At 40.1% G+C, this 23,823-nt stretch overlaps 1 protein-coding gene across 1 annotated transcript in view; it reads left to right on the top strand.

Annotated features, from left to right (window-relative positions):
- The window catches only part of SLIT3 (slit guidance ligand 3), a 598,723-nt gene that overhangs the window by 42,986 nt on the left and 531,914 nt on the right, over positions 1-23,823 (top strand). Inside the window, exons 2-3 of the mRNA XM_082650871.1 lie at positions 1,326-1,397; positions 7,507-7,578. Coding sequence (XP_082506997.1) covers positions 1,326-1,397; positions 7,507-7,578 — 144 coding nt within the window. The remainder of the gene's footprint in view (positions 1-1,325; positions 1,398-7,506; positions 7,579-23,823) is intronic.

The raw sequence follows: 23,823 nt of genomic DNA, 5'->3' as shown, positions 1-23,823 counted from the left end.
TCTTTCTGAGGCATAATAACAGGATGGCAACTTGAGGACCTGAGTAGGAGAACCAAAGAAGTAGTGAACGTATGGATGGGATCCATCATTGGGAAAATGGCCTTCTAGTACCTAAATGTTCTGGCAGGAAGCAAAGCTAAACTCCAACTTGGCCAAAACCTTGAAAAGTTTCTGATCAAGGAGACATGGTAAATAGGAATTAATTGTTCAGCCTCCGTTATTAAAAACTGTAACATGTTATTCATGGTCCTTTTTTAAAAAGATTTTTTTTTGTATCCCGTCTTCATAGATAGCTTTAGTGAACACAGTATTTATACGATTGTTCACAAGTTCTTTCTTGACTTTGGTTTTCTCTAATTCTGGTTTTCTACCATCCAAGGTGCCTCCTTCTCCTGGACACCAACGCCACCATAATGCTTTGAGCTCTTCCATGGCAAATTCTTCTCTTTAGGGCCATTTTCGGGAGCTTCAGCCTACAAATTGGGGCAGGATTAATCCATGAAGCTGTCTTTTACCTGTTGTATGAGATTACTCTTGTCAGGCACATGTTCTACTATGTTGGGCTATGGAGTTAAATGAGACATGGTTTTTGCCCTCAGAGAGTTTGCAGATTAGCTGGAAAATAGAGAAGTACCTAGGTGGGTACCAAAGTCGGTCAAGATTCCTTTGGTTTCAGGTGGTAGAAAATTCAACTCAAACTGATTTCGGACAAAATATAAGGGAGATGGGATAGATTGGCTCACATAATCTCAAAATACAGAGGTTTCTGGCATCAGGCATGGGTGGATCCAGCTACTCATAGCATAGCACCAGAACCAGTCTCTTTTCATCTCCTGACTCTGGAAATTCTCTCTTCATGGTAGCTAGATAGCTTCTGGCAACTCCAGTGGAGCGAAAGCTGTTGGGAATTTGAGTCATGTATGTACTCCTGAAACAATTACTGTGGTCACAGGGAGTGAAGATGCTTATAAGCCTGGCCTAGATCAGGTGCCCATCTCCAGAGTTGGGGAGAGGAGTCAGCCCCACTTGTATGATATGATCCAAGAGCTGGGGGAGGGGGGCTTCCAAAGAAAAATTTGTTATCTGAAGAAGGGGCAAGAGAAGCCAGGCAGCTAAACATACCAGGGCTCTACTATGTACATAATGGCTAGCTTATTCCATACAATGTCCTTGGGGTTGGTTGGACATGCTCTAGGGAATATCATTAATCATGGGAATTGCCTTGTCCTTAACAAGCAACGTCCATCCAGCTTAAGCCAGTCTGGGTTAAATAGACCATAAGTGTAACCTGCAAAAATCTGACCCACATTTGTTCTCCATTGCAGTGACCTGGACAGAAATAACATCACCAGGATCACCAAGACCGATTTCGCTGGACTCAAGAACCTCCGAGTCTTGTAAGTAACGCGTGGCTCTCCAATGCATTTTCACTCTCAGCTCTTCAGCCTTGTGAAAATGTCCCACTGCCCTGACATCACACCCCCAAGCACTGGACAACAAGAATTCGCCCTTCTGCAGCAGAAAGCCCTTCATTAGTACATCCAGGTTTCCTTCCCCAGCTGTCTCATTCTGTGTCTCCATGCTGTAGGCTGGGCTAGACCAATGGAAGAAGTCAGTTCCAGTGACAGGGAACACAGAAGGTTATACACAAATAAATCAACATGCCCAGCTTCTAGGATGACAGCAGGGTCAGGTTGGCTAACCATGCTTCCCTTCCATAGAGATGATAATTTCTCCCTCAGCCTGTGAATTAAAAGAGCAATCAAGACAAAAGTTATTTATCTTGTTGCTTAATGGAGAGGAGGGGAGGAAGGAGGGAGAGAGTCAGACAGGGTCAGAGCTCTTGCTGAACGCTTGCAGCTGTGCAGACAGGTAGCAAAATTAGAGAGGGGAATTGGTGCAGCAGGGGAGCAAGAAATATCAGGTTTCATTGCTAAATATTGAACACTTTCATCCATCCCTAAATCTGAGTGATAAGAAGCTGCCCAAATTCTTGTGCACTGACGAGTCTCAGACATTCAGAGGTACAAGAGAGGAAGAATTGGACCCTCTTTCCTTCTTTACTCAGAAGGTGATTTTGACCCATACATGTGACTCCAGACCTGGAGTGCAGCCTGGGCAATCGGGCCCCTGCCTTGGTGTTTGTCGTGTCCTGGAATCTTGGCTGGCAGCTTTTTGCTAGAAGTAGCAGCTAAAGTCTTGGTATCTAAAGCCACCTCCTTCTTTTTACTCATAGCCCGTTATAATACAGTGAGTTGTATTTTGGGGACTGGAAATATTAGGTTCTGGTCCTGACTCAGAATTAACTGCCCATGTGACCTCGTACCCTATTGTACTCCTTTGGGCCTTACTTTTCTCATCTGTAAAATAGGGAATGAGTAGTATATTAGTTTTCTAGGGCTACTGTAACTTTGTACCACAGACTGGGGGGCTTACACAACAGAAATTTATCGTTTCAGTTTCCAAAGTCCAAAATCAAGGTGTTGGCAGGGTTGGTTCCTTTTGAGGACTCTGAGGGGAGGATGTGGTCCAGGCCTCTCTTCTAGCTTCTGGTGGCCTCAGGGATTTCTTGGCTTTACGATAGCTGTCTCTGGGTCTCTCTGCATTGTCTTCCTTCTACACATGTCTGTCTCTGTGTCCAAATTTTCCCTTTTTATAAGGACACCAGTCCTATTAGATTAGGATCCATTCTAATGGCCTCATTTAAACTTGATTACTTAGTAAAGACCCTGTCTCCAAATAAAGTCACTTTTTGTTATATTTGGAGTTAGGGCTTCAATATATGAATTTTGGGGGGCATGCAGTTTGACCCATAACAAGTATTTAGAAGTCCTTCTAACCCTAATAGTTACATATATAATGCTTTATGATTTTGACACTTTCACGCACAATGTGTTTATTCTCACTGAAACCTGTGGAACATTACTTGTGTCTCATTGTTTTCCTGATTGAGAAGTAGATGGTCATGATGATGATAACTGATGTATATATGGTACCTTCCACAGACCAAGCTCTGTTACATAGTTATTAACCCTTATCTGCCCAGAGGAAACAGGCACAGATGGGTTAAGTGGTCCCAACTCCACATAGCAGGGAACTGAAGGAGGAGGACTCAGAAGCCAGAATGTGTGCTTTCTAACCTCCATGCAGTGCCTCTGTTCATTTGTGTTATAGGAAGTTTAGAAAACCAGGAAGGTGATAGTCTAGGAATTTGGTAAGTGCAGCGTGATGTGCAAGTGGCTGAGCGGAGTTTCCCTGAGCAACAGGGTGTGGCACTGCTAGGATCTGAGGGCTGGGCCTCCAGCTAGCAGATGCTCTCCCCTCGATGTGGTCTCTGGTCTTTGGCCAGTGCACCCCCCCTCCCCCCATCCCTGGAGGGAAGACCCTACCCTCTGCCAAGTCTTTCTTTTGCCCCAAGCAGTCATGTGTCTGTCAAATGACTGGCAGCTCCGACAAGTGTGTGGGGATCAGATGGAGCTTGGGATACAGGCGGGGGATTTTCATTAAAGAGATATAGGCAGTAAACTCCTGATTCCAGGTCACTTACCAACTTAAAGAACAAACACTTAACTTCTCTATTTTTTTTCCATTTTTTTCCCCCAGAATCTGTGAGAAATGTCCTTTCATACAAGTCAGAAATTTCAGCTAATGCTTCATTTTTCTAACAAAGTCAAAAACAACCCTTTGATTTTCTTACCATTACATCAGAAAGACTAGTAAAAATTCCAATTTCCATATCTGCTGTCTGCAAATAGAAAGTTTAAAATAATCACAAAAGATCATATTAATATCCTCTGGATGGTCTACAACATTCCTTTGACTACAGTTTATCTTTTCAGTTAATTGGTACATTCTTCTTATTTTGATAAGCAGTGCTGAAACCCTCCCCCTCCCCTCACTTCATAGACTCTATTAATATACTGTGTTTCATTATCTTCCTTAGCAACTCAAAGACAATCCCATTCAAGTGGCCCTTTATTAGTGTGAAAGAATCTGCTACGTGGGGTAGCTGAAATGCTTTCTAACTGACACCAATAAAGTATCCGGACGTTTAAACTGTATTTTCCCTCGGTCTGTTCTTTTTAGCTGAGTAACCTAGACAACTATCTTTTTGAAAAGCTTTCATCACACCTCGGCGTATTCCCTGTATCTGTTTCTTATTTACAATTTATAGTGAAACCAGAAAAGACCCGGTCGTCTTGAATAATTGGAGCCTGCCACCCATTTCCATGCAGAACTGTTAATACGGTGCAGGTGAATGGGCGAAAGCAAATAAAATGGAGATTGGGGAACTTTGGCTTCATCCAGAGGTTTTCCCCAAATAAAGTACATTCAGGGGGAAGATATAAGAATTGCTTATAACAATTCTTTCTTCCAAGGGGCAGGAATAGGAAAAGGTCTCTTCTGGTGGTATCAATTATATTCCCTTTCTTAGTAGTCTGTTGCGAGAACTCTTGCAAGTATGCCCACAATGTGGGAACCAGCTTTATCCCAAATGGGGTTAATTAAAGAGTTAAACTCCACCCCAGCCATCATCACATGGGGGTGATTTCCGATTCTGATCCAGTGTTAAAAGTAAAAAAATAACAATGCCGAAAGAACTGAAAATGAGCACGGTCTGTATCCCTCTAACTCAGAACAGATTCAAGCCATAGTCAGCCCTTCTGGGTGTCCAGCCCCTCCTGGATCCCCGGGTCTCCTGCATCTGCTCAGTAAAATGAGAGTGATAGCAATGGTTTTAGCACAAACTCCTGAATTGCATCGCAGCCTAGAAGTCTGGATGGGAAGTTCACAGCTCATTCATTCAGTGATCCATTTATTCATCAAGTGTTGGTTATTTCTTGAGCCTTTAAAGACCGGGTACTAGGCTGGATTCTGATCGGTCTAGGAAGTACATCAAGAAGAGACCCTAGCTACCTTACCAGTCAGGATCCCAGCAGGACAAATGAGGAGAGCTAAATAAAGATTTATTTGCAAAGGTGTGGGTGAGATTAAGAGAAACCAGGAAGAGTTAGTTGGCACAGTTCCCTGAGGCTAGCAACAACCGTTGGTCGCTAGTCCCCTCTGAGCCTCAAGGACCAGCGGGAGGGAGTGGTTACCTGAGCCCAGCAAAGGAAGGACTGCCTGTTAGCACCTGGGGTCTTAGGTAGAGGAATGCAGTCCACCTGCAGTGACTTGGTAGGGAAGGAGGGAGCTGGGAATAAACCCCCACCTCACTCCCTCTTCTCCCACCCTCTCATCTCCTGCTGGTTGGTTGAACCCAATAGGAAACCAGCGTCAAGGAAGCTTCCTGACGAAGCCGGTAAAAGTTAGCCTCCCAGGGCTTGAGCAAAGAGGAGGAGGGGCAGGTATCAACCATCCCTTCTATTCCCCTTTCTGAAAGAAGCTGGTAGTGTTAGATTAATTAGGACAGAACTAAGAGATTCCTCATGGGAGTTTGGAGTTAGACTCCTTCAGAAACCCTGAGGGAATGTGACACTAAGCCACCCTATAGTGTTGCCCCTTGTAACAATTGGGAAGTAATGACAGCAAGCTCTATGATGGATTGATTGATAGTAAAAACCCAGCTGAACAAACCCCCAGTCACAAATACTGAACTGGTTCCCTGTTTAGCAAGATGTGCTAGTGTGAGTCTACTAGCATTCCAAGGCCCTCCTTGCCATATGGCGGGATGGAAAAGGAAGAAAAGGGAAGGAAAAGAACGTTTATTAAGCCTCTGATTGTACTCCAGATCCTGGGCTAGATAATTTATATACTTTATTCCACTTTTATTCTTACAAGGACTTATGAAATGTTTTATTTGTGCTATTTTACAGATGAGGAAACTGAGTCTCTGAGAGGTTGGCTAGATAGTTCAAAAGCACGCCATCAGCTAGTAAGAAATCAGAAAAGGGATTCTCAACCAAATTTGATAAGCACACCAGATCGGGAGTTAGGTCCACCCTCACTAGCTGTGTGACTTCATACAAATAATTTCTCCTTGGGCAAGTCTCTTAACCTCTGTTCCTGGGAGCCCATGTATGTTAAGTGAGGAGCCTATATGAGACCAGCCTACAGGGGGCAGAAGGAACATAAATGTGTGAATCAGAGTGGATGAGGACTCTGGCCTCATCCAAAGTTGTTGACATTTGGAAATATGAGAGCTGATTTTGGAGTTTCTTCTGTGGGGTGTGTATGTGTGTGTAATATCCCGATTTTTTTAAATGTTTGCAACAAATTCACAAAATTATAAAATATATCGTTGAGCCCATACAAAATATCCCCATCGCTCTGATAGTCGGAAACTTCATGTGTCTGGACTAGCCTTTCCCTTGATGTAAAATCAGTATGTGCTGTGGTCCAACGTCCTCTTTAGTGTTTTCTTCATTCACTAAGTCTATGAAGTGGCTGCTGTGCTGGGCACCTGTGTTAGGGCTGGGACTGTGATGATGAACAGAAGACCTTACCCTCTTGGTCCTTAGGCACAGCGAGGAAGATGGACTTGAAAATAAACACAAGGGCCTGAGTGTTAAGCCCAAGAAGTGCAGTGGGTTATGAACTATCTCAGAGGTGGAGGGCTGGCGTGCAAGGAGTTATTCTGAAGTGAAGTCCAAGCTTCCTCAAGGCTACTCTTCCTTCCTTCTGCTTTTCCGTCAGGTGCCTCAGGGCGCCCGTCCTCCTGCCTGATCCAGAGGAACCCACACAGCCCTTCTAAACTCCACCTACCAAAGAAACGTCCTTCAATCACAACTGCATCCCGGCTAAGTCCCATTCAGCCACCAGGGTCAGCCCTGGATGGAAACTATGCAGCCTCACTTCTTCTCTTTCCTACTGTTCAGCTAATCCATTTGAAGCTGCCATTTTTTTTTTCAAACTTAGGGAAACAAATGTTTCATTGTCTGCTCAATTCTTAGGATATGCCACATGCATGAATCAAACTTTTAATCATCTGCTTGGAGGACTTTGGAGGTCAGCAGAGCCTGTGGCTGGGAGGACTTAGCTTTTGTGACCATCACCTTCATGTTGGGAGCAGCCAGGCTCTGGGCTTGTGACGTTTCCGGCACAGGCAGGCACCCAACAATAGCTTCACCTTTCTACGAGGTGACCCAGAGACAGAGTGAGCAGAGAAGGCCCTTTTCAATGAAGTATTTTTGAATCCTTGGAGGAGGGAGCTCCGAGGGAAGAGATGCTGAATATATGTGTGGTTTTTATAAGAAGCAGCTTTTACCTCTTCTTTTTCTGTGCAACATCCTGCAGTGCTTGGGAGGGTATTTGCTGAGAACATTCTTAAAATAGAGGCTTGGAAACCAATCTGTCAGGTAGAAGTATGCAGGCGGTGAAACCCTGGTTACCGTGACACCAAGCTGGGATGTGAATTATCTTGTCCCCCCAGACTGATCCTGGCTGAGGGGGCCCATCCGAGGGTCGAGGGAGGGGCTGAGTGACCATGCCTGCATGGCCTGCAGCCTAGTACGAGGATCCTTGAGGCCCGCTTGTCCTTGACCATTGCTGCCTTTGTGGTTCCAGGCATCTGGAAGACAACCAGGTCAGCGTCATCGAGAGAGGCGCCTTCCAGGATCTGAAGCAGCTGGAGCGATTGTAAGTACAGCACAACCTCCTTTCTTGAAAAGCCTTGTTTGTTTGTAAATTGGCTTCGTTGTGGCCTTGCTAAGAAAAAAAAGGGCTCCAGTGTTTAATAAAATGTTTGCTATTATATTTAAAGCACATTAGATGCCTGCTAAAGAGACACTGAAACCCATTTAAACTTTTTTTCTTTAAAAGATGCTAGAATTGGCATCTGGGGCTTGTTTTTCTGCTTCCCAGCCTTGAGCTCTGTCTTGGTAGCTGTACGTGGGGCTTGTTCCTGCCCAAGCCTCAGCCTTCCCTTCTGTGGGGGAAGAAGGACCTCAGTTAGCTATCCCTGTCATGGAAACTAGCATCAGAAACTCCCTACTCCTATACATGGGTAGCAGGCTCCCTCCTCAGGCCTTCTCCTCGGGGCCCCCTCTGCCCCATTCTCGTGGGAGAGGAAGGACAGGCGGGTAGGCGAGGCCTTCGGTGTGCCTGCATCTTCTCTGAGTGAGCATCAGCCTGTGTCAGGAAGCCCACATATTTTCATGAGAGAGTGCATTGCCAGTGGTTTGAAAATAGGCCACTGTTCTGACTCTGACAGAGGGAGAGAGCAAAAGGGGTGGGGATGGGAGATGGATGGAGCCTCCATTCGTTTTGTTGATTAATGCTTTTGCAGAAAACTCTCGGGTCACTGTGATGAGGGAGGCTGCTCAGATAGTTAAGTGGGCAGCTTCCCCTTTGCTCGGTTAATCACATCTGGCAGCTCATAACATCTGGATATTTGCTTTCTGCCCTTTGAGAGGGGATTGTCCCCAAGAGCACTTAGTCATGCTGGTGGGCGGCTCTTTCCAGGCTTCTTTCTGTATCCTGGTTGACCTGATATTTCAGCCTCCTTCTCCTGCATTCGGGCGACGGGCCTGCAACAGCTCTCTGCTCCTCCAGCTTAAGGATCTTCCCATCTTTACCTGTCCTGTTTCCAAATCTCATCTACAGAGATAGGCCTGGGTAAAGTATAGGACTCTCCACCAACTTATGAGCTTTGTAATGTGCCATCTTTTCCCTTGGAGTCATTCCATCTGGGGCAACCTGAGGGAATATTACCCAGCAAAAGCCTTTACTCCCCGCTCTGTGTTGTGAACTGTCTCATTCATTGCTCTCCTTCTGGGTCAAAGGTCAGCATATGTTCTTTTGTTGGTTTGAAAATATGATTTTAGTTTCTTATAAGGGAAAATAGAGATAAAAATAATGAATGTTGCCTCTATCTATACTTTTAAGTTTCTTAAAATGTTAACTCTTCTCCTTATTTAGACCCAGGGGAAAAAAAAATAAAAGTACTTGTTGAACCTGCTTCCTTTGTATGAAATACTCAACATTTACGTGGAAGAATAAATACAAAATCCTTTGTGAGAAGGACACTTCTTGCTTTAGTCTTCTGATTAGAAGTATAAATAAATTTCCAATTCATTAATTTCATGGTTGTTGGGAAAGAGCTAATTGAGTACCTTGGACATGCTGGGAACTATGCCAGTATATTATATGCTATCTGTTATTTTATCCCCGCAAAATTCCTGTGAGGTGTGATTACCCTCATTTTGCAGATGAAGAAACAGAGGCTGAGGGAGATGAAGCCAAAGAATTGTCAGTGGGGGGAGCCAAGATTCAAAGCCACATCTGTCTGACATCAAAGCCCACGTCCTTTCATATTTCTCTGCTGCAAGCATTCGATGAAGTGTGATCTTTAGCAATGGCCCTGCAAATAGCCTCTCACATACCCATTGAACTCCAGGGAATATCCGTGGAATAGTCTAGCAAAAGGGGCTTTTCTTTGGGTTGGTCAACATGGCTGAAATACCTTGCACATCTGAGGGACTGAGAGGATTACAGTCGTAGAGTAAACCTGGCTGTTTCTCTGCTTTGGTGTATTAAGAGGGTAATGCTAGCTGCTGTACTAGATAAACCCTCAAATCTCATAGCTTAACAGGGTGGAAGTTTACTTCTTATTCATATAAAACCCAATAAGAGCATTCCTGGTTTCTGGGCCTCTCTGCTCCAAGGGGAGACTTCGGGACATGTGCTCCTCCCGTTCCCTGGCTCCGCCATCTTTAAATCGTGGCTTCCAAGGTACCAGTGTTTGTCGGCATCAAGCTAGTGGAAGGAAAAACAGCAGGAAGGATTGTACATGGGAGGTTTTCATGGGAAAAGACCTGGAAGGACTACATGTTACTTCTACTGTTACATACCTTGGGCTGGAACTGAGTCATGTGGCCACAGTAAACTGCAGGGGAGGCTAGGAAACTAGTCGAGCTATATGCCTTGGAAGTAGAGGAAACAGGCTTAGTGAACAGCTAGCCAGTTTCTGACTTATATTGCGAGTGAGCTGAGAAGCACTTGGTCAGGAAGAAGAATGGAAGTATAGGTAGCTGGATTAGTATGTACAGCTGGACAGGCTCTCTCATTTAAGGCCTTTCAGTGTCGGTGTGTGTGATGTGATCCTGACTAGTGTTTATCTGGTTTTGGTTATCCAGTCTGCCCGCAGACCGAGGACTATAGAGTGGGAAATTACAATGTATTTGCTATTAACAACGGAAGAGGTAGAGGGCTCATTGTGCCATCACCCCTGGCTCTCACTACTGGCTTACTTTACCTGTGTCTCTATATTTGGTAGTAAATTAATCTTTACTGATCATACTCTGAAAGAGGCTGGAAATTGTATCATTTCTGTAATGTTTATTTTCATTTGGAATGGTCATTACGGGTGTAATCTCTTGAGGCTTACAGGGAAAAGGCAGAGAATCCTGTCCTTCAGGTCTCTACTCAGGAATTCTCTATTCCTCCGTGAAAGGACCTCTGCTCCAGGCTGAGTTAGGTGCCTCTTTCCTCATGACAACACATTATGGGCCATATCATAGCACTTATACCATATTTTAATTCCCTGTTTGCCTCATTGTCTCTCCGCAGAACTATGAGTATTTGGAGATGAGGAATTATGTTCCATTTAACTGTTAATCTCTAAGCCTTGCACAAAGCGTGATAGTAAGTACTTGTAGAATATTTATCAAATACTTAGGTTTTTGTTCTATACCAGTGGTTCTGAACTGGGACCAGTTTTCCCCGCCAGAGGACCCTTGGCAATGTCTGGAGACATTTTCGGTTGTCAAAACTGTAGGATGTTAATAGCATGTATTGAGTAGAAGTCAGGAATGTGGCTAAACATCCTACAATGTACAGAATAGCTCCCACAACAAAGAATTACCCAGTCCAAAATGTCAGTAGTGCTGAGGTTGAGAAACTCTGCTCTTTCCCTGTTATGTGTCAGATGCCATCTTAGTCATGACACAGGCCATCTCATTTAATCCATATAACATTATGAGGTTAGAATTATCATGTCCCTGATGTGACAAAATATAAATTTCAAAGCATGGCCTAAATATGCCAATTTAGCTCGAGCTCGCTTCTGATTTCCAGGAAGTGAACAGGATAGAGGAACAAGATAAATAAAACCAGCAGGAAACAAGTGAATCCTGTAGCTGAGACATTCTGCAAGATAACTGCCCTGGTCTCTTTAAAAAGTCAGTGTTACGAAGGAGGTGGGACTTGACTGTTCTATATTGAAGGAAGCTTAGGATAGAAACAGTAGCACAAAACTTGGAAAGGTCAATGGAGTTTGTGTTTGAAGATCTTTGAATTATGCAGAAAGTGATAATAGTGCTAATGTTTATTGCCTTATTAAATCAAAGATTCATTTTGTAATCTGTAAGATAGCTTTTGAAAAGAATAGTTAAAAATATATATAACCTACTAGAGGGAGAAATGACATAGAATGATACCCAAAAATGTGATTAATTCAAATAAGGGAACATAGAACAAAATGAGACAAAGAAAACAAATAGTAAGATGATGTATTTAAATAAAAATATATCATAATTATTTTGTATGCAAATGATTAATACTTTAATTAAAAGACAGATTTCCAGGGTGGATTAAAAAATAAAGAATAATTATATGATTCTTTCAAAAGATGAACATTAAGCATAAGGAGAGAGAAAAGCTGAAAGTAAAAGGATAGAAAATGATACCATGAACTCACTAACCAATAGAAGGTTGGTGTGGCTGTATTAACACAGATAAAAGACTTCAAAACAAGAAACATTAATGGAGATAAAGAGGGATATTTCATAATGATAAAGGAGTAAATATACCAGGAAGGTACAGCAAATCTATGTTTGTATGTACTATTATGTATAGTATGTATGTATGTATTATGTATAGTGTGCATGTATGTGTTATGTATAGTATATATTAAAAACATATTCTGAAAATACAGAAAACAAATATTGAACAGAACTAATGGACAAATTCATACTCGTTTAAGATATGGTTCTTGTAGTTGATGAACAAGCAGACAAAATTTTTAGTAACAATATAGAATATTTTAATGACAATGTTTGCAAACCTGACCTAAGTGAAACAAGGAGAGCAATGCAACCAACAAGTGTAGAACAAACATTCTTTTCAAGTGCATACAGAACTTTTATCAAATACTGATCTAGAAATCAGGTCTCAACAAATATCAAAGAATTACGGTCATAAGGAGTATTTTCTCTGACCACAGTAGAAATACAGAAATCAACAAAAAGCAGTAAGTGGAAATTTTCAAAATATTTGGAAATTGAATGATATTCTTCTAAATAACCTTTGAATCAAAGAACATTTCACCGTTGAAATTGGAAGATATATTTTTCAGAATGTTAATAAACACACAATATATCACAAAGTGTGGATTGCAGTCAAAGCCATGCCCACAGGAAAATGTATAGCCTTTAAGCATGTTATTTGATTTGTGTAGAGTATATATTTAAAATGAAGTAAGGCTAAAATCTTTATTAAAATACCCATCATAAGAAGCTAGAGAAAGAATAACAAAGTAGAAGAGAGAAAATCAATAATACCAGAAGTATGTGAAATAGAAAAACTCTAAAAAACCAAACTTTCATTCTTGAAAAAATTATAAAAGCCAGCAGGACTTATTAGTAAACAAAAAAGAAAGAGACTAAATTACTGACATAAAGGATAAAATGGGGGACATAACTATGGATTTTACAAAGATTAAAATGATAGTAAGAGCAGATTTTGAAGAACTTTATTTTAATGATTTTAGAGATTAAGTGAAATTAAAAACTGAAACACGAAGGAGTAGAAAGTAGTAGAGTCCTAAATCTAATTAAACCTTTAATTAAAATATTTCACTAAGAACTTTCTAAGCTCAGATGGCTTCGCCAGTAAATTGCACCGAACTTTTAAGAAATAAATAGTATCAATTTATCATAAACTCATTCTATTAAAAATATGACTTTTGTCATTTGGATAGCATAACCTTTAAAGCAAAACCCAATAAGGCATTTCAAGAGAAAATATCAACCAACATATTTCATGAATATTTATATGAATTTCCTAATAAAATATTAGCAAAATGAATTTGGCAGTACCTGAAAAGGATATATTACAACCAAGTTTGGCTTATTCCAGGAAGGCAGGGTTGGTTAAATATTTGAAAATCCCCCCTCTCAAATAAAAACATGCTGAACAACTAGGATAGCAAAACCAAAGACACACAGCATCTACAATAAAGCTAGTTGACAGAGTATCCCAGTAAACTCCTGCCTCCCGAGTGTACGTGGATGGGGGTGAAAGGGGCACAGCTGATGGTTATAAGACTGTTGCATTGTCTCATCTATGTGGAAGAAAGCAGAGGGAAGTCCTTCAGAACAGGAGATTGATAAAATTACCAACACGTACTCACTGGAAAACACTGGTCAAACTGAGAAAAGCTGCCAAATCAGAAGGGAGTTTGATTAGATCCAGTTCATGGTGAGAACAAAAGAATCATGATGTGATAATGACTGATAGTACTTGGAGTATTCTGGGTCCTATAAATTCTTCAAACTACCACAAACAAGGCTGTTTTCCAAAGAAAGGCCTAACGTTGATAAGAAAATTGGGGGACTAGTCAATCAGAACAGGTACAGTAGTAGAAATGAAAAGAAACCTCCTCAATGAAAGTGCTAGAAATCACCAGAAGAGGCAGATCTTAGAAAATACAAGGCCATGTTTTTCATTAGTTTAACCACAACAACAAACAACCCCAAGAATGAGCTCTCTAGACGCTTAAAGCTAAAAAAGCTATCACTTCCCACCCCTACCTCATAAGACTAAAGGAAATTTCTTTCATTTAAGAAATAAACAACCGGGACTTCCCTGGTGGCGCAGTGGTTAAGAAACCGCCTGCCAATGCAGGGGACGCTGGTTCGAGCCCTGGTCCAGGAAGATCCCACATGCCGCGGAGCAGCAAAGCCCCTGTGCCACAACTACTGAAGCCCGCGCACCTAGAGCCCGTGCTCCGCAACAAGAGAAGCCAACGCAATGAGAAACGTGCGCACCGCACAGTAGCCCCTGCTCGCTGCAACTAGAGAAAGCCCATGCGCAGCCACGAGGACACAATACAGCCAAAAATAAATACAATAAATAAATTTATAAAAAAAAAGAAAAGAAATAAGCAACCAAGAGGATTATGATTGAAGCTCATACAAAAAATTTTTATAAGAAAAATGAAGAATAAGAAACATAATAATCTCCATAGAAACAATGAAAACATGTAAGAAAGAGGTACCCACAAAACCGATGAAAACTATAATGATGGTTCAAAACTAGCTACACAAATTTAAGACTTTATAAACTCTAAAAGAACAACATAAATCTGAATTTTAAAAACTCAGAAATTAGATGATTAGAGAAGAGTAGGATTTGAAAGGAAGGGCAGAGAACTCAAGAAACAATTTAGAAATAAAAGAATTCATTTCAAGGTAAGTACTGCCAAGATTGAAGAAGAGCAAACTTGGAAGAATTACACTATCCAATTTCAAGACTTACTATAAAGCTACAGTAATCAAGATAGCATGGTACTTGTGAAATATTAGACATACAAACTTATGAAACAGAATACATAGCCTAGAAATAGACCCATTCGAAAATAGTCAGCTGATTTTTGACAACGGAGCAAAGACAACTCAATGGAGAAAGAATAGTGTTTTCAACAAATGGTGCTGGGACAATTGGATGTTTATATACAGAACACTGAACCCACACAAGCCTTACATCTTATGCAACATTTAAATCAAAATGGATCATAGACCTAAATGTAAAATGTAAAACTGTGAAACGTCTAGAAGAAGACATAAGAGAAAAAATCTACATGACTTGGGTTTGAGGATGAGTTTTTTTGATACAAAAAGCATGATCCATGTTAAAAAAAAAAGTAGATCAGTTGAACTTTTTTTTTTTTTGAACTGTTTTAAAATTAAAAACTTCTGCTCTGCAAAGGGCACTGTTAGGAAAATGAAGAGACAAGTCACAGACTGGGAGAAAATTTTTGCAAAGCATATATCTGGTAAAGCACTTGTATACAGAATATACAAAGAACTTTCAAAACACAGCATTCAGAAAACAAACATTCCTACCCACAAAAAAAGAAAGAAATGAGCAAAAGATTTGAAGAGGCACAACACCAAAGATGATATACAGTTGGCAAATAAGCATATAAGGACATCCTGAACATCATTTTTCATTAGGGTAATGCAAATTAGACAACAATAAGGTACCACTGCATATCTACTAGAATGGCTACAGTACTAAAAACTGACAATACTAATTGCTGCTCAGGAGGTAGAGTAACTGGAACTCTCATTTATTACTGATGGTAATGCAAAATGGTACAGCCACTTTGGAGGACAGTTTAGCAGTTTCTTACAAAGCTAAACATAATTGTATCTTATAATCCAGATCAGTGGTTGCTAGGGGTTTAGCGAAGAGAAGGGGATGTAGGGTCAAATAGGTGAAGCATGGGAGAGGGGGTCGCTGAGAATGGTGAAACTATACTGTGTGATATTGAAATGGTGATGCACAACATATGCCTTGATCAAACCCATAAAATTTGACAGTGCAATGAGTGAACCTTAATGCATGCAAATTAAAAATATCATTTAGGAAATTGGAGGATCCCACAATGGAATGCACACTGTGATGAATGTGTGAATCAACCTTACTGAAGGTGATGGGGAAAAAGGTGCTGACCAAAGTGGACTTGAAATGACTGGAGTCTGTGAGACTAAAGTCAAAAGGAATAGCACACAAGAACTGGACTCTGGTTGACAGAGTTGTTTCCCACAGAGGTATGGGTTAACAATTCTGAAATCACTACACATGTATATTGGAATTCAACAGTGGAAAGACAAGCGATATCGTTACAGACTAGCAATGGGGAAAGCTATCATGACCCATGTGGTAATGGATTAGAGTTAGAGACACCAGTATGAACAAATGTTTAACCTAATATAGATACTTTCACTTAATACAGGTGGACATATACATAGAAATATTTATTGATATGTGAATATACATAGGTTTTTATACAAGCAAATATTTCTTTGCTCTGTTAGCGAGAGGGCCTAGAAGCAACCCAGATTTTGGCTTCCAATCAGTTCTCCAATAAAAAGTAACTAAGGTGTCTTGGAAAAATGGGTTGATTCTAGGATGAGGGCATGAGATAAATTGTGCCAGAAAGGAAGTGCTCAAAACAACAACACGACAATTATGGGGAAATGGCAAAAGGACATGGGAGCCAACTGAAAGAGCTCCTAATGGCCAAAGCTGAAAGAATTTGAGCAACAAAATAAATGAGTATCAGATTACAACCAAAGTATAAAATAAATATCCATGAGTTCATACTAATATAAATAAATGATTGAATAAATAAATAAATAAATGGGGAGAGGAGAAATCACCCATCCAGAAGAATTCTAAGGAATATATGTAGATTTTCTGCCCTCAGGAAGGTAGAGCGTAACTCTTCACTCCTTATGTATGGGCTTTGCATAGTGACTGCCTTCAAAAGAGTATGAGAAAGGGAGGGTGGGGAATAGTAACTTTATCGTGGAGAAATATGACACACACTCCCTCAGCCAGGTGATCAAGGTCTATATCGAAAGTGGTAAGTCATGTCAAAAGTATGTATCTTGGATATGATGTAATGAACATAGCAGTTCCCATCTGTGATCTTCATCTCAAAAACCCATCACCCCAGTCTAATGGGAAAAACATCAGACAAATCTCAAGCAAGGGCTGTTTCTAAAAAACATGTGACTAGTCCTCAATACTATCAAGGTCATCAAAAGCGAGACAAGTCAGAAACGGTCACGGCCAAAAAGAGCATAAGGAGACGTGACGACTAAATGTAATGAGGCATCCTGGATGGAATCCTAAAACAGAAAAAAAGTCACAGGTAAAAATTAAGGGACTCTTAATAAAGTATTAACTTTCATTAATAACAGTGTATCAGTATTAGTTCATTATGGCAAATGTACTATATTAATGTAAGATGTCAAGAATAGGGGAAATTGGGCGTGAGGTATATGAGATCACTCTGTACTATCTTCCCAACTTTTATGTAAATCTAAATAATAGAAAACATTAGTTTTTAAAAAGTGGACTGTGCCAAACTCTGCTTGAATTACAGATTCATGAGCAAAATAAATGCTATTGGTTTACACCAAAAACGCATTCATGCATACTCACCTAGATGGAACTCAAGAGCAGATAAATGTAATGGATAATGCTTTAAGAGAAATGGATTATAGAGATGTGGATGGTCCTAGAGACTGTCATACAGCGTGAACTAAGTCAGAAAGAGAAAAACAAATATCATATATTAATGCATATTTGTGGAATCTAGAAAACTGGTACAGAGGAACTGGTTTGCAAGGCAGAAATAGAGACACAGATGTAGAGGACAAATGTATGGACACCAAGGGGGGAAAGCGGGGGGTTGGGGGTGGGATGAACTGGGATACTGGGATTGGCATATATACATATATACGCTAATATGTATAAGATAGATAACTAATGAGAACCGGTTGTATAGCACAGGGAACTCCACTTCGCTGTACAGTAGAAACTAACACAATGTTGTAAAACAACTGTACCCCAATTAAAGAAAAAGAGAGAAATGGAAAATGGAAAGGAGTATTTTTAGTATTTTTTAAAATCAGTAAGAAACTAATAGCGAGATAAAAAGGATTTAAGAGAAAGTGGTAGATATGGAAGTCAGTCAAAGAAGTTCTAATACACTTATAATATGAATCTCTGAGGAAGAAAACTAAAGCAGTGGAACAAAACAAATAGTAATGAAAATCTTTTGAAATAAAAGATGATTTGAAGGTACATATTGAAAGGGTAACTGAACGTCTGGAAAAATAGACCAGGTTCAAAACTAAATATTCTAATAAAAGCATTTTGTATTTGAAAGAGAAAAAACATCCTTAAGCATTCAATGGATTAGACACTTACAATGGAAAAGAAAATCAGATTGCTAGCATATTTTTGACACCAAAGCTAGAATACAATTGAATAATTTTTTAAGGAAATAAACTGTGAAGCAGAGATTTTATAAAATGTGAACCAGAGCCCTACATATATTCAAAAGTAATGACTACAGAAAACCTATTATGAGCATTCAGAAACTCAGACATCATGGTTTTCATGGATCCCTTCTTAAGGAATCTCCCAGAGAACACATTTCATACAACTGGAGAGGTATTGGCATTAAGGACAGATATGATCTGCACTTCCCAAACACCTGGAAGTTAGGTGGAGTCTTGTGACTGAATCTTGGACTTCCATGGAATGAGACTGGGAGTGCTGTGTTCTCCATGGTCCTCCATCCTTGCTCTCTTCTCCTATGGTGGCTAAATGGACAGGACTCTAAGAACTTAAAGGATGTAGAGACACAAAGTGAAAGGATTCTAAGCCCCTGCTGACATGCATGTGGCTCTGACATGAACAAGAAATAAATTTCTATTATTTCAAAAATAACAATGTATTTCATCCCATTAACAGAATAGATGCGAAAAGTCATTTCATCTCCATAGATGTAGAAAAAAATATCTAATGAAATTCAACACTAATTCATGATTTTAAAGTATTTAAAATGCTAAGAATAAAATGGAACTTTTTGTTTTTTGTGGTACGCGGGCCTCTCACTGCTGTGGCCTCTCCCGTTGCGGAGCACAGGCTCCGGACGCGCAGGCTCAGCGGCCATGGCTCACGGGCCCAGCTGCTCCGTGGCATGTGGGATCTTCCCGGACCGGGGCACGAACCCGTGTCCCCTGCATCAGCAGGTGGACTCTCAACCACTGTGCCACCAGGGAAGCCCAAAATGGAACTTTTTTACAAAAAAACCTAAATCAAATAACATTGTTAATGGTGAAATATTTAAAACATTCCTCTTGAGAGACACCTGTCATCATGACTCCCATTCAACATTGTATTGGAAATCCTGGTCCTGGCCATGATTTAAAAAAAAAAAGAAGAAGAAGAAGAAAGAAGGATGGAAGAAAATAGAAAGAACAGGTATAAGGATTAGAATAGAAGAAATATCAATGTCATTACTTGCAGATGACATGATTAAATACATGGAAAATGCAAAATAATCTACAGATGAACTCTTAGGATTCCTAAGTGAATTCTTCAGGCTACTGGACACAGTGTACCAAAAAAATCAGTGTAACTTCTGTATACTAACAACAAATGATTAGGAAATTTAAAAAAATGATGTGTGTTAACAGCATCGAAAAACATCGACTGCCCAGGAATAAATCTAATGAAAGATGTGCGAGGCTTTAACACAGAAAACAACAAACATTACTGGAAAAATGAAAGTTGACTCAAATATATAGAGCAATACATTATGTTCATGGATTGGAAAACTCAATATCTCAGGGATGTCAGTTCTCTCCCAATTGATATGCAGATTCAGGGCAGTCCTAATGCTACCAGGTTGTTGTGGAAATTGTGAAAATGATTCTGAAGTTTGTATGGAAATGCAGTTGGCCAAGAAGAGCCAAGACAGATTGAAGACCCAGGTAACAGAAGGACACTTCATTTGTAACAAAGATGGCACTGTAAAGCAGCTTGAAATGGGTGATCTGTCTAATAAATTGTGATAGAATAATTGGATATGGAAAATGAATTATCTTGCCCCTGGCTCATACCATTCACAAAATCAGTTACAGATGAATTGTAGATTTACACATGAAAGATGAAGTAATAACACTTCTAGAATATAACAGGATATCTTCATGGCTTTGCAGTAGTTGGTATTTCTTAATCAGGATACAGAAGGCATTAACTTTACAGGAAAAAAAATAGGTAACTTGGACTACATTAAAATAAATAACTTTTGTTCATCAAAATACATCACTGAGTGAAAAAGCATGCCAGAGTGGTCAAAGATATTGGCAGTGCATGTAACTGACAAAGAACTTATATTGAGAATATGTAAAGAACTTCTGCAAATCAATAAGAAAAAGGCACCCAGTAGAAAAATGGTTAAGAGTTTCCAACAGGTACTTCAAAAAAAAGAGGATGTCCAAATGGCCAGTGGTCATATGAAAAGATGCTCAGTGTGTCATCAGTCTTCAGAGAAACATAAAATAAAACCACAATGACATACATCACACACTCATCTGAAAAGCATAAGAAAACTTACACGTGTTTATGATGATGTGAAACAAACTACATTCATCATATACTGCTGTGGGACTCATTGATACAGTTACTCCAGAAAACTCTTCAGCAGTGTCAACTAGAGCAGAGCATACACATACCCCATGACCCAGCAATCCCACTCCTGGATTTACATCCCACAAAAGACATAAACAACAATGTCCATAGAAGCACTATTTGTAATAGCCCCAAACTGGAAACGAACCAAATGCTCACCAACATGAGAAAAAAATCAACTGTGGTATATTCACACCATGGAGAATGGAAACAACACATAAAAACTACTGCTACGTGTGACACCGTGAGAAATCTCAGAAGCAGAATGAGCAACAAAAGCAGGACATAAAAGAGTAGAAATTACTTGATTCCATTTATATAATCTTCAATACAGGCAAAAGCAATCTATGGTATTAAACGTCAGGATAGTATTTATCTTTGGAGGATTGTAAACGGAAGGGGACTTAGGTTTCTGAGGTGTATCATCCTCTGTTTCTAGATCTGGGTAGAGGTTTTGTGGATCTGTTCATTGGGTGAAAATGCTTCAAGCCATACAATTTTGATTTGTACATTTTTTTGTATATGCGTTACACTAAAAAAAATATTTATTTTAAAAAGAGATTTTAGAGACGGATGTGTGAGAACCAACTTCACTACATGGCTCTTAATTGAAGCCTGGTTTGAAGAAATGAATGTATAAAATAAATTCTGGGGAGAAATGGAGAAATCTGAAAGTAGACTGGGCATCAGATGTTGTTAGGGAATTATTAATTTTGCTAAGTATGATAATGGTACTCTAGTTAAAGAAGAGAATCTCCTTAATTTTGGGGAGGGATGCATGCTGAAGTATTTAGGAATCCAGTGTCCTGATGTTGATAATTTACTTTAAAATGGTTCAGTAAAGAAAGCAAACAAACAAAACCAAATAGAGCAAAATGAAAACAATTGTTGAACTTAAATGGTGCTCATGTGAACGTTCAAAATACATTTTTCCTTTTCTGTATTTTTGAACGTTTTATTGATAAAGAAAATTTTTAATGCATTTTAAAAAATGATCATAACCTTTTCACAGAGGAAAAAAAACTGAAGCTCAGAAAGTTAAAGTAACTTGCCATGCTGAGATTTGAATCCAGGACTATTCTGAATTTAGGAGTTAGGAAAAGAAACTATGACCGTCACAAACTGGAAGGAGATTGAGATATTGTATTATTCAATTTCCTCATTTTGCAGACAAGAAAACAGGCTAGAGAACAATTTGACTTCCATGAAATGTTAATGTAGCATGCAGTGTTTGAAGTGTTGAGCTGCCTTGTCATTAGCTTGGTTTTTCCAAAGAGCAGAACACAATGGTGTCCTTAGCTCTAACCTAGAGTTCACATTTACTATTTAATTAGATATGAAGTAAATAATTAGATTATATGGATATATTTAAATGCATATGTATAGCAAATATGTGTGTGTGTGTGTGTGTGTGTGTGTGTGTGTATTTAAATTACTGCAAGGGTTATTTTGTTCCTGGTAGATAGAGCCTTGCTTGTCCCACCATCACTAACATGTGTTATGTCCCTTAAGCTTATCATTTACAGGCCATATACCCTCCAACAGCCCATGAATGTGGCTTTTTCTTCATTTGGCCTCATTTATATCAACATCAAAGCCTGAGCATTGTTATTAACTCAGAATTATGGACAGGGTTTTCTTTGTGAGATTTATCGCCTACGGTGTCAACACTTAATTTACTCTAAGTCCTTGAAAAAAAACACCCCAGTGTCTGTAAGGGTATAAGCTGCCAACACCAGAAAGACCACTGTTGACAGATTTTTGATTGGTTTACGTTATTATTCCTTATGCAAAACAAAACAAAACAAAAAACTCTTCTGTCTTGGAATATTGTCTCCATTGGTTCCTTAAGAATTACAAGGAAGACTGAAGGGAAGCTATAAAACTAAGGAAGTTTTATAGGGGACTTCCCTGGTGGCGCAGCGGTTAAGAATCCGTCTGCCAATGCAGGGGACACGGGTTCGAGCCCTGGTCCGGGAAGATCCCACATGCCGCGGAGCAACTAAGCCGGTGCACCACAGCTACTAAGCCTGAGCTCTAGAGCCCGTGCTCTGCAACAAGAGAAGCCACTGCAATGAGAAGCCCACATAACAACGAAGAGTAGCCCCAGCTTGCAGCAACTAGAGAAAGCCCACACGCAGCCAAAACTAAAATTAATTAATTGATTAATTTTTTAAAATTACTTAAAAAAAAAAACTAAATTAAGGAAGTATTCGGGGGAAAAAAGGCTGGAGAAGATTTTCACGGCCATCAGAAGGCCCAGGCAGGACTGTCAGCCTGCAGTTGTCAGCCAGTTCTGCTTGATTCCCTCCACCAAGCTCACTTTTCTCTGGTTGCATTAAAAGGTCTAAGGCAGAAGAGGTTGTTGGAAGGCTTAGGCCTAAACACTTCAAACTGCCATATAGTGGAAGATGGGGCTAGCTCCGTGGAGAACAAAACTCAGGAATATAGGGTTGGTGGTGGCGGAAATGTAAGGAGCTACATAGGAAGAAAGTATAGCAGAGCAGTAAGGAAGCTGAACTCTGGCCTGCTGGCTCACATTTATACACTGTTTGACACTGGACAAATTAATGAACCTCTTTGAGCCTCAGATGCCTCATTTATAAGACATCTGTGTATTTGCCTCATAGGGCTGTTGAAGAAAACTAAGTAGCACGCACGCAAAGAATTTAGGATAGTATCGGGTTTGTCATAAGTGCTCATAAGCATTTCACTTCAGTCTCTTAAGCAGGACTGGAAAAAAACGACCGTTTATGTGGTCCTGGGGAATCTCTAAGACAGAGATTTTCGTACTTCCTTTCAGCAATTTCTTCCCCCACCCACCCCACTGCAGCCCACCCACCTCTAGAGGGGGCCTGCCCTCAAGGAGCTTACAGTCCACTAGCAAGGCAAGTGTGTAAACTTGTATCTTTTCAACATGGCGAATACTGAAGTTTCAAGAGTACAGAGGAAGTGACTGCCTCTGCTGGGGAGCTCAGGGAAAGCTTTACCAAGGAGGCATCATTTGAACCGAGTCTTGAAGATCAAATAAGAGTATAAATCATGACCACCAGTTTAGCAAAGAATGATGCATCTGGGGTCATTCAGGATGGGTTATCTGCTCTCAGCATTTTCCACAGGCCTTTTGATCTGCTAATTTAGTTAGAGTGAATCTGTGGTGGACGCTTAACCTAATGATTACAAGATGAAGAGCATGGACCCTAGAGTTAGGATAGACCTGGATTTGAATCTGTAACCATCTTCTCATTTCACTTACCAGCTATGAGTCCTTGGGAAAGTTTCTTAATAGCTCCGAGTACCATCTGTTAAATAGAGAGAATCATTGTTGAGTAGAGTTGCCTTTTAAACAAAGGCTTGTTTCTGAAGTTGGCGTGAAAGATAAAAATGGAAAATACTCAAAATTATTGACAGTTATCTCTCTCATAAACAAGACACGTAGGGACCATTTTGTACCGAGAAGTACCATTGACCTCTGGAATCCCCACCAACGAAAATGCTGGACATGAGTAGCCCATGAGGACTGAGAAGTTGTGGGGAGAGCAGGTTCACATCTCTCATCCAAGGTCATCTGGAGGCACAGGTTCATTGAGAAGAATGGCT

The sequence above is a fragment of the Grampus griseus genome (genome assembly GCF_964374135.1).
Source record: "Grampus griseus genome assembly, chromosome: 3".
In the NCBI taxonomy this organism is placed as follows: domain Eukaryota; kingdom Metazoa; phylum Chordata; class Mammalia; order Artiodactyla; family Delphinidae; genus Grampus; species Grampus griseus.
This window is presented reverse-complemented; position numbering and strand designations above follow the sequence as displayed.